The sequence below is a fragment of the Accipiter gentilis genome, chromosome 8 (genome assembly GCF_929443795.1).
Source record: "Accipiter gentilis chromosome 8, bAccGen1.1, whole genome shotgun sequence".
NCBI classification, from domain to species: domain Eukaryota; kingdom Metazoa; phylum Chordata; class Aves; order Accipitriformes; family Accipitridae; genus Astur; species Astur gentilis.
Window position 1 is genome coordinate 43,758,724 of NC_064887.1, and position 12,029 is coordinate 43,770,752.

Here is a 12,029-nt window from a genome sequence, read left to right on the forward strand (position 1 = left end):
ACATGCCACTACAGCAACTACATGCCAACAGTGATAATTCTTGCACCTCTCCCACCTAGCTAAGACAGTCTTCATATAATAAGGGTAAGGTTATATAGCTTGCCATTTGACCACACATTTGGGCTTGTCTAAGATTGATGTCTTCCTCTATATGCTTCCTGGATGGAAGTTTTGTGCTGTTATCAACAAAAGTGTTTTGCCAATTACAATAAATATTCAGAGTCACTCTACAGCACTGTGCAAGTTGAACAGAACAGAAGCTGAAATGCACAATAAATCGACTGACACCACGAAGGTGACCTAAATCTAGAATGTCATGCTTCCCCCATTCCTGACTTTGCTGCACTCCTCACATACCTCTGCTACGCCTAAATCGGATATTTTTAGTGTCCCATTGGTTGTTAGCAGGAGGTTCCCCGGTTTTATATCCTTGTGGACAATCCCTTGGCTGTGCAAGTATTCTAAGCCGTCTATAAGCTGACAAAAGTACCTGCAGAAAGAGTTAGAGGAAAAAAAGTCAAGCACTTCCATAGACTAAGACTATATGAACTACTGATAATAAATAAAGAGTGCTGTTATTGGAAACAAACTGGAAATGTATTTACATTTGATGAGGAACTTGAGATTGAACTGTGGTGTGTAAGAAACAGCACTTAATCTTCTGACAAAGCCAGAAGTTACCTGCCAGAGCTCTGCAGCAGTGTGCTAACCACTTCAGACTCTGGGCTGCTCCACACCAAAGCCCTCTTCACAAGTCTGTGTATTTTCTAAGTGCTGAGCACCACACTGGCACAGGCCTGGTAGTTAATTCTGATACCTGCTTTAGTCTAGGCTAAGTTAAGCTAGCAAAAGATGCTCTTTCAGTGGCTTAGGTTGCTCTAATGGGGTGGGGGAAAAAAAGTTTCCTTTAGCCAGTAGAAAGGAGTGTTTTGCTGTACTTACTGTCAGAGACTATGGGCAGGCCATTACTATAATGTAACAAGCATTATGCATTGACAGCCTGGCAACAATTGTGCATACGAGTTTTTTATCTCACATATTAAGAAATAATACTTGACTTAATGTCCCTGTATTTCACTTACGTTATCTGTAATCTCAGCGACCTTTTTTAAACAAAATTAAAATATGACTGTAAAATTACATAGTTACCACAGATTTGCTGGTCTGCACTGATTTGATACACATGACAATCTTACATCTATTTCCAGAATTCTAAGATTCTTTTACTTGCAAAGTGAAAGGGGCTTCAGCTTATCCTGTCTACTAAATAAACAAGCCAACAGATCATGCTGGATATTGCCAATCCTTAATCCATCCAAAGACCTTTAATCTCTTTTCTGACACTGAACTGTATGGCTTGCCTCCATTTAGGCAGGGCAAGTCCTTACAGATTCCACCACTGCATCCATCTTTGCTGAACGGCAGAGCTGTAAGGAAAGGGGCCAGAAAGGGTTGTCATGTATCTTGTGAAGCAAAACAAAAGTAGTAGAAAATTCAATAGAAAGATGGTTTTTCTTCAAGAATTTAAGGGCTGTCCCTGCCACTACTTCCATTAGTTTTTCTTTTTTTTTTTATGGATGTAAAAGATGCAGTTATTACACAAAGCCAGTTTTACTTTAAAGTGCAGCCAGCAGTCTAAGCAACAGAGTAAAATGTGGTCTTGAATTCAAGAGAGCACAGTGATGAGAGGCTAACGCAGCCTAAGGAACAAAACTGTACTTACCCGTGTGCCTGAAAAACTGGAAACCTCTTTTCCGGGACACTGTCCAGCATTTCCTGCATCCCACACACACAGTACTCCATCACCATATACGTGAAGGCAGAGTTAAGGAAGCTTCAAGGTTAAACACTTCTCAGACAAATGCTGTACGAGGACTGCAGCCCCATTCCAGTGCATCTGAAAAGCTGCTGCACAGGCAGTCCTGTCACCTGGTGTACACACACAGGAGAGGTAGAGCCCCAGCTGTGCTGCACCTCCTCAGGTAGCTACCTTCCTCCAACTGTCTAACAGGAGGCGGCAAAGAACCCATGAGAAAATTCTTCTGCTTAATGACCAGCTGCAACTCTGTGACCTGACCTGAAACAGGATGCAAACTCCACAAATTAAGTTGGAGATCTCACAAGCCTGACAGAAATAGGATAATACTCTGAAGTGGCTACAAAAAGTTAGGTAACCCTGGCAGAAGAGCTGCAGACTGTAGCATATTCTCCCAATATCCTCGCTGTTCTGCACTTGACATAACAGTGAGCTCCCATCACCTTCCCCAAATTTTGTTATTCATTTCCTGTTTCAAACTGATACTGCTGTATGCACTATTTAACAGCTGCTGCTTACCCCCATCCCCATGGTAGTATTTCAGTAGCAGGAGAAAGGATCCCTAGAGAGCTGGGAAGCTTTTTTTCAAAACTGCATGGATAAAAAAAAGTTACAACAGAATGCCAAGAACTGGTGGCACTTTTTAGCATTTGCTCCCTTGCAGTACCTTCTAGTTTTCAGCTCCTTAAGCTTTAATGTTGGGGCAAAAAAAAGGAAACTACACAACTACCTAAAGCAATAATTGCCTCTGTTTTCTTCCACCTCCCCGGGCTTTTAAATGCAGTGTGTGCTGAGAGGGGCTTGCAAGAACAGACCCTGAGACATCTGGTGGCTTTGCCAAGGGAGTGCACCTTCAAGATAAAGAGCAGAGACAAGCAGCTCGTGTTCTCCACTCACTCTAATTATTCCTGGCAGATGCCTTCTTAACCTAAACCTAAAATAAGTTGCTTATGTCCCAGGGTGCCATCTTAACTCTTGAGGCAGGAGAGGCTAAAGGGATGACCTGCACTTTTAAGTGGGATCTGTGCTAAAGATTGTGTTGCCCTTTTGAAGCACACTCTATCCAGAAGCTCAAAACACCTTGCAAACTCACTGAATTTGTGCTACACTCCCCATATGAGCTGCTCTTCAGAGGGATGCTAAAGTACTGTAAGATTTTATGATGGGCACAATGCCAGCCAGTAAATCAGTAGAAGCAAGAATAGCAGAAAGAGCTCCCAAAATTCTTCCCTACCGTTTGTCACTCTGGAAGAAATCTGTGAACTACTTATATCACAGTGATGTTGAAGACATCAACTGTCCCACCTTTCAGACAATAATACTAACAGTAGATTATATAGACTAGCTCCCAGGAAGCAAACCCCAGCTCTCGTTCTCGTGTACAAAGGACAGACTGATTTTGGTTTCACTAGCTGCCAGGCTGTTTTTCACCCCTTCTTTTGTAACTGATCCATCTCTGGTTGATCAACCAGATTAGAGTACAAACTTTCAGGCTGGAGCAGATCTATTACAGGTGCCCCAAGAAGACTGAGGCTCTCAATTCTGCTAATCAATAGGGTTCTGCTCCCACGCACAACTGCACATACTGGTAACAGAAGCTGTCAGAGAGAGTGCCAGCTGGGATGCTGCTTATTGAACAGGGTTTATTTTCTGCCTGGATTAGTTCTCCATTCATCAGCAGCTCTGCATTCCCAGCCACAGCAGGTCATCAAAGCAGCCCATTAAATACTAAATGTAGTTGATATTTTTAATCCAGTCATCACAGCTTTCTCTTTAGCAAATAAAATCATTGAAGGCCTTGACTAGACAGGCAAGTTGTTAAAACACTATCTTCCCAAGTATAAACATGGCTGAAGCCTGCAGTCCACTTCTATCAGGCAACAGAAAACTCAGGTGAGAACAGAATCCTTCCTTCTTCTACAGGCCCAATTTCAAATGCTACAATGGTCATTCTGGAAGTGAGGACTTTATTAGTAAGGGTGAAGTTGACAACACTCCCCTATACCTCACTCAACTTTCATCTTGCATTGTTTCCTGCAAGGCACTAATACAGGCATGTGCATGACTATACAGTGAAATGAGCAAGGGAACTGACCTACAGAGAAGCCAGCCTAAAAAAGAAAGTTACTTTCGAGCTGGATCTGTTCCCAAACCTCTTTACCATGCAGCTGCACAAGCATTTGTACTGCCACATCCTCAGCCATGCTGCACAGGCACCAGCAGTGTCAATGAAAAGCTGGAGAAAGGTTAAGTAAGAACATGATCATGGATTAATTTGTGCTCCCAGCCCCACTGAAAACAACAAATTTCTCTAGTTATTGCCACTCACATGCACAGAATAAGCACTTATAGAAACAAACTAAGAGTGTAGAAGCAGATAAAAATAGTGAAGCCAACCTATACTTGCAAGGGAAAAGTACTGAAAAACAATTTATTCTTTTTCAAACACTACTGTTCAGAAAGTAAAGCAAGGAACATCCTTCCTGGCTTAGAGGTCACATTTCTGAATGACCATTTTGGGTTGTCATCACCTGTTACCGACACATGAGGTCTCTCTCGGGCTCTTTTTCCCCTATGCTTCTCCTTTAGCAGCCCAGATTCTTTATTAATTAAAAGGTATCTCTCTATAGACAGTAACTGAATTGCAGTCCCTTCGGTCTGCTAAGGCTACAAAACACAAGCAAAAATTGTCACGCCTTTTTTATCCTAATGATTTGGTGGCAGAGTATTTGACCTAATTAAAGCACACAATTAAATTACCCATTTTCTGAAGTACTATAATTGGAAGATAGTATTTAGAAAACACTGTCAAAAATAAAAGCAACCACTTATAACATGTACTACAACAGATGAGCTCAATAAACTTACAAACTGGTTTAAGTCTAAGTGTGGCAGACTCATAAGAAAACCAGCTACTCACTTGCAAGTTAAAGGCATATAATTACATTGGTCAGTATCTATGCACACTTGGGGGACACAGTGCACTGGAATAACATATTAAAGTCTGAAAGATGCACCAAGATCACAAGCCACAGCTTTGATTCAAGAACTGAGCAGTTTAGTCTCAAAAAGCTGGGCTGTAGATCTCACAGGAGCAATATGCTTTCAATCTCTCACGCCTGTTACAAGCTTTAGGTCACTTAAAGCGGTATCACAAGGGACTTTCACGCAAACAACAAAACAGAGGAGGCTTGAGTAGGCTCGGGAGTTCATCTTATCTTGTTAAGGATAACCAGCAGCAAAGCATGCCAACTGCCCACAGAAAAGGCAACACTGCAGCAGTCCAGACCCTCCAAAGGGAAGGAGAGAGTTGCAGGCATCCAGATGCCACCAAACAAGTAGATTTCTTTCTTATTTTGAGTGAAAGGAAAAAAAAAACACTAAACCCCTGCCAAGGACTTAAAGGAAGAAGCATTAAAAAAATTGATTTCACATACCATAGACAATAAAAGGTCCATCTTCAGGGGAAAAAAAAAGCACTAACATATACCACAGCTAGGACAGGAGGTTAGAAATGACAGATCCACAGCTTTTTTTTCATCTCCAAATTGCTAAGGTCACAAAATTAAACACCCTATTTGAGGGTCAGTTGTCCCCTACCCCAGCCCTGCATCAGTAACCTGGGGACAATGTTTCGTCTGCTAACTGGGAAGCTGAGAAACTTAAGAAAATGTACTTGTGTGGAAAGTATTCCAGACACACAGTATGTTTAATATCAGGGAAAGCAATTTTAAGCTTAAGAAACACTCAAAACGGCCTTAACAAAAGTAGAAGTATAATGATTCAGCACTATAGCAGAGAACAATGGGAATTCAAACCTTATTAACAACTGTGTGAAAAAAGGATATATTTTCTGCTTCTCTTCATTGTATAAGACATCTACCAACTGGATAACATTTTTGTGCCGTAATCGTCGCAGGAGCTGAATTTCCCTGCAGGAAGAGAAAAGGAAAAAAGTTATGTTTAAAAAGCTTATTTCCTTACTATGGAATAATATTAACGTTTTCTAAATCACATAGATTTTAAAGACACTTCAAACTGTATCAGTCCCAGCTGCTTCACCTAAGACTACCTATGCATGCTGTTTGACAGAAGGTCTTGTGTGTTCTTGAATTCATTACTCCAAGGTTAGACCATGAAAATACTTACTGGTCACTGACTAGGACTATAAACAAGCACCCTTTCAGTTAACATTACACAGCCAGTCAGTTTTCTCTGGGCAGGAATTTTAGTACATCGGTAAACAACAGCAGGAGAACCATGCCTAAGGAGCAACCTACCTTTGTGCTGGACATGAAATTGGTTGCAAGAATGCCCTGTGCCAATGCTTTGGTGCCATTCAACGCAGGCTGTGTTACTTCTGCTAATAGAAAGTTTTATTCTGCACGCCAATGTAAACATTATTCTGGTTTTCCCCACAAAATCTGTGGGGTGCTCCCCTTTAGCTGTTTGACTGGTCAACAGTAGGACGTTGACAGCCGAACAGCTCCATTCAAAGTGAGCAGGAAAAAGACAATGGCAAGCTTGAGCAGAAGTGCATCGTGCTGAGCCAGCCCACAGAAAACACCTGGTGAGATCCTGCTGGACCCTCAGACACCAGGCTGTGTGGAAAGAGAAAGCAACCTGAGGACACACTCTGCAAACCCCCCACCTCCACAAGCAGCACTGGCACTGGGCTTGCAAGGGCCTGATGCAGCAAGCCAAGCCTCCTCCTCCCACCCATTTAAGACGGGTTTACCATGTCCCCTGCGGTCCCCTTCTCAACTCACACCCTTCCCTATGGCCCTGGGCAAATGCCTCACCATTCCCAGTTAAAGCTAGTGCTGACTAAAGGAAAGGTATAATTGGAACTGAAACACTGCCCTGTCAACTGCTCAGGCAAGTCAAAGCCTACCCTGATTTGCTCTGCATGTCAAAGATGCAGCTTTATCAGCTTCCTTCCAATTAAAGCTTTTCAAACAACGCTGACTGTTGGAAGCTTAGCTCACTATCAGTCTCTTCAGTTAAACCCCTAAAGATGCACTACATTAGTGTTTACCATAATATCTAGGACAGTCACTTCCAAGACAAACCTTTTATGTTTGCACTTCGTGCTTCTTTATACATGTCATCTGTAGTTACAAGAGCAGAAATAAATTTGCTTGGGCTTCCAGTCTTTGTACTTCAGGGTACGTTTTTAATCAGCATCGTGACCAGGAACAACCCCCACAGATGTCAGTGCAAGGCAGCGTCGTGCAGTTAGGTGTGCTCCTGTTGTCGCAGGCAGTGCCCAGTGCCAAATGTGGCAAAGCAGTTAACACTACATAGCCCATTTCAGCACAAATTCTGTTATTTAGCTGGGAAGCAACTTGAATATTAGTTACTTGCCAAAAAAAAGAAATAAAAAGTTTCTGCACCTAACAAGGAATTCCTTCTGATAGCTCTTGGATTATGAACAGATAGAATTAATTTAAACATAAATATAAAACCATCAGAAACTGGCTAACCTACTAAAGACATGAACAAACAAAACCAAATTGATTTTTTTATTATACCACATGAAATTCATCTGAAGAGGGGCTGTTCAGCAGAACATTATTTTCTACAGAACACATAAGCTGCAGAAAAACCAGGAGAGGTATCTCACTAGCAACAAGAGACAAGTGCATCTCCAGCAGCACTGCATCTTGCACAACGCACACGGTCTGCAGCCGTAAAGGGGAAGACAGCCAACCTGCCGAGGCTGCCAAAGGGGCAGCGAGTCTCCAGTGTTCCTGACCCGAGAAGCCCTGCACCAAAAGCTTCCCGCAGCCAGGAGACGAGCTGAGGGATGCAAGAACTCCAGAGAAGTTGATGGGTGGGAGATGACAACAGCCTCCCAGCATTCCCACCAGGCCCTGTGGAGCCAGCCTTGGCTGGGTCCCAGCAACTCCAAACTCTACCTCAGCACCCCTCCAGCTCACCTCCTCACTCCCGACATGAGCTGTCTGGAGACCTCCCACCCCAACACAGCCCTGCTCCCTGCCACACAAACCACACAGAGCTGCTGGGAAGCCATGCACAGTTTAACAGCTACAGGCTGCCCACCCCTGAGCACCATCAAAACCAACATACAAGCAGCTGTTCAGCATCGGGGTTGCAGGCCAAAGACCCCTGACCTGGCCAGTCCACTAGTCCATTTGGGAGATCAGTTTAAGTGTCTTTACAGTAGAGCTAGTACAGAAATCATCCGGAAGACACATCAAATTCCTCATGTGCAGTAGCCAACTATTGAGGCAGTTTCATAGTGCCCTTTAATAAAGCTATAACTTCCAGGAGAATTCAGAAACGAAGCAACCAATATAAGAATTGCAACATTAGTCTCAAGAATGAGTCAGAAACAGGAATTCCAGCTAATAACTCCATTTCTTCCAAACTTTAGTCCTAACTTAACTTGACTGAACAGTTCAGAGATCTGAATTGAATCCTATTTGTGGGGAATAAAGAATATAAAACAGTGAGGAGACATCTTCCCTTGGCTATGAAAATGGACCCTTGTATGTCATCTCCTATCAGCTGTTTTGATCTTTGTCTCTTGGGATTTTGTACTGTGCCCCAAACCACATTTTAGTATCTTTTGCATTAAACTCAGCCTGCAGAATCCCACTGGATGCCAGCTATGAAGATGAGAAACAGGAGGATCAGGACAGTCAGGTCAGGGTGGTTCTGTCAGTGTCTGGAAGCACAGATACTGCTCTTCACTTTGTTCTTTTGCTGCTCAATTCTGGGCTTGTGCTAAACTGTACATAAACTCTTCTTTCCAGTTTCTTTCTCTTACTATTTAGTAAGTTGCTTTAAGAAGCAGGGTTACATTTCAACAGTTAGGACTCTTGAAAGCAGCATTACAAGGAATTCAGAGCACAGCTTCGGAAGCAAGAGCCTCTGCCCAAACACATGACACACCAAGCTCAGAAAGGCACTCACCCCTTGCCTGCACAATTAGCCAGCCTCTAACAACAAGCTGTGGCCAGTACAAAGGCTTGTTGATGCATCACATCTGATTAACAAACCAGTAACTGCTCCTTCAAAAGGCTCATAAGATGCAGGAATGCAAGCAGGTTTTTTTTAAAGATCTTTTAAGGATCCCTGAGCAGTAGTATTAATTACTTCACTACCAAAGTTTGGGCCAGACACTCTTCCTTTATCATATATGGCTTTAAAAAAACACAACATTATGATAGCTCAACAGAAACCTAGGATAAGGCAAAGCTCAGAAGAGTGTTTATTTTAAATGGCAGACAGATTTGCAAAGTGATGCAGCTGCTCTAATTATAGTAATGACCAAAAGGCTGAAGTGGATTAAATTAGCATAGAAACTGCAGCCAGCATTAGTGTAGGTCTAAGAAGTTCCTGCATAATGAAGGGAGACAGGCTGAGTGCTCAGACCAAGCTGGCAAGAGAGGCAGTGAACACACATACTTTTTAAAATAAGACTACTTTGCTGTGAAGGCAAAGCAAGCTTCCAATATTAAGAACATGTTTAAAATCCTGATCCCAACAGCTCATTCCCTGTAATACAGCTTGAAAGCACAAATACTAACTCCTTCCACCTTCAATGGACTAATAAATATTTCATATTTCTGTAATGATTTTATTTTTCCAGAAGAACTTTGTGAACCAATCTAAAATGCCAGTGAAGTGCACCCACCTCTGGGGCAGAGGCCAAGCAGCCCATTTCCCAGAGGAAAGATTACTTCTATTTTTAGCTACTCTTGCATTCTAGAACAACTGAGGAACAGAGACAGCCAGACCACAGTCACCTCTGATTCCATTTCAGTTTTCAAACTTCACCAAGTAAGTGAACATAGGTGCTCACCTCATCAGAAGGTGCCTACATTTACTTTTTTCAAAATTAACAACAAAAAAACCACCCCAGCCCACAGCTTGCTTTGCAATTTGCCTGCAGAACAGCATTTCAATTGACAGTACTGGGAAAGAGAGATTTGCATGCCTACAGTTTGCTGCCTTTCCTCTCAACCAAGGCAAGGCAGCTTCCTGCCTTTCCTATACTAGCCCAGTGAATCTGCTCAGATTTTCAGGATACCTTTTGAGCTGCTGCAACTCTGCCTCTTTTCCTTGCTACCTCTAAAATTTAACATGAAATTTAAATCACAACAGTTGCTTTTGAGATCAGACCCCTCTCCAACACGGAGAGAAAGGGAGAATGCCAGCAAGGGTGTTAGGCTGTGCTTTCTGTAATGCGGTAATCACCTCCATACCCATCCTCCTTAACACCACTACTATGTGGCCCGAATAGTCTCCATTATGGAATTGTTCCTAGCTTTCCAGGCTAGAAAGCCATCAAGTGTGTGACAAGACAGACTGCCAGAGTACGGGGCTTGCTTCAAAGTACAAGTTTCTGTGTGGTTCTGTCAGACCCACTAAGCTCATCCTGCCAGATGAAGACTTATCCCTAGCAAGGTACCTTGCTTTGGCAAATAACAGGATGGTGGTGGTGTTGCTCAGAACCATATATAGCAAAGCTGCCTACTTGTACTATGTGCTACATGACTTTGGAAGATGCCAGGGATAGCCTGGAAAGACGACATTCTTTCCTGGAGCGCATCTGCAATGTAAGATTTAGCATTCTTTCTACGGTTTGTTTCAAGCCTCAGTTTCATCAAAGCCATTCTTGTTTAAATAAAAATGAACAATACAGCCAAAAGATTCATTCCCTTCCTTTGGTTGACAAGGTTCCTCCACAGGTCTAAGTTTATAGGACTTTACTGGAGATGCGTGATGGTGAATCTTTTCCATGTTACCTACCAGGTCAGATCATATGTCAGAAATGAGGGTTTGCAGCAGGTCTGCAGTGAGAGTCTTCAGCCTGGGAGAAGCTTACCCTCACCCACTCCTTTATTCTTCAGCACACAACCATGGCCCATCTCAAGCTCTCTACATACAGCATGTGGTACTGAGGAACCAGGCACAAGGAACTGGTACACCTCCACCGTAGCACGGGTGCCACAGTGAAGGGCTAGGAGACGCACACAAAGAACAGCTCCATATGCCAGTTCTGGCACGTACCATAAATCCACTAACACCATTCTTGCCAATTGCTACAAAGGACTCGTTTGGTCTTTACGCAACTGAACAACTACATGATGCATTTATTTACATTGATTTTGTAATCCTGTATAGCCAAAACAAATTTTAATTACAAGTCAGTATCCCCAATATGCCAGAAAGCAGATTAACTTATTTAAGGTCTAGCTTGAGAACAGCTTTTTCCTGTTTATTTCACCTAAAAATTAGCCTCCACTTGCAAGGATGCAACTTGTCATTTTCATCCACGTGAGAAGCTGCACCTCTTCACTCTCACAAGCATGAGTGATATTTCAGATAAGAGACTGAGCAGAGCACTTCACTATTTCCTTCTGCAAACTAAGCTTCACACATCTGAATGTACATCTGACATGGGGAGGGGTTGACATTATGTGTTGATGAATCCAGTGCTGATCTACACCTTTCAAGTTTCAGTATCCAAATGGTTCTTCTCCAGCCATTACCCCAAATCATGTTGCGAACATTATAGCATCTCCACCACACTCCCACTACCTCTCCCTCCCCTAAGGACGCAACATGTCAAGATACAGAAACATCCACTGTGGTCACCACACTTCTTCCTTTATGTGCAACCCAGAAGCTGCTGAGAGGTTAAATGCTGCAGACACAGATCAGAGCATACCCTCTGCCACCAAACACAGCAACCTGAACCCTGACAGCTCTCACCTTGCAAGAAGCTGAGAGCAACAGGCAGGCCAGCACCTACTTCCAGAACTGTGTTTGTGAAACCAAGAGGCTACTAAGGGAGGTGAAGATCACAGTGTTACTTCTCTTTACTAGTTCCAGGCCTCCATCCACATCACACTCCTAGAAGGGATGTCTGACATTACAAGCCCTATATCCACCACAGCACAGCTACCCACGCTCTTCTATGGATTACAGTTTCTAACATTTTGCCACTGAACCCAAGCAAATATCCAGCTTAGCAAAGAAAGTAAGAGCCACCCAGTTACATACAGCAGACCTTTTTAGTTAGGAGGGACAGGAAATCAGATGAGTCAGCTTTAGTCCATCTCCGTCTAAAGCACACGCCTTTGTGGCTTGCAACAAGTCCTTCCTTCAGCAGAACTGTCCATGTTTTGAGGTGCAAGACTCTTGATTTGCAGACCCAAGGAGCAAACTGCCGAAG

At 43.0% G+C, this 12,029-nt stretch overlaps 1 protein-coding gene across 4 annotated transcripts in view; it reads right to left on the reverse strand.

Moving 5' to 3' along the window:
- STK11 (serine/threonine kinase 11) overlaps window positions 1–12,029 on the reverse strand; it is a 116,808-nt gene that overhangs the window by 99,236 nt on the left and 5,543 nt on the right. For all 4 annotated transcript variants that reach the window (XM_049807921.1, XM_049807920.1, XM_049807919.1 and 1 more), the window contains 3 exons: window positions 5,665–5,748; window positions 1,724–1,813; window positions 358–490 (listed from right to left, as the gene is read on the reverse strand). In XM_049807921.1, coding sequence (XP_049663878.1) covers window positions 358–490; window positions 1,724–1,813; window positions 5,665–5,748 — 307 coding nt within the window. The remainder of the gene's footprint in view (window positions 1–357; window positions 491–1,723; window positions 1,814–5,664; window positions 5,749–12,029) is intronic.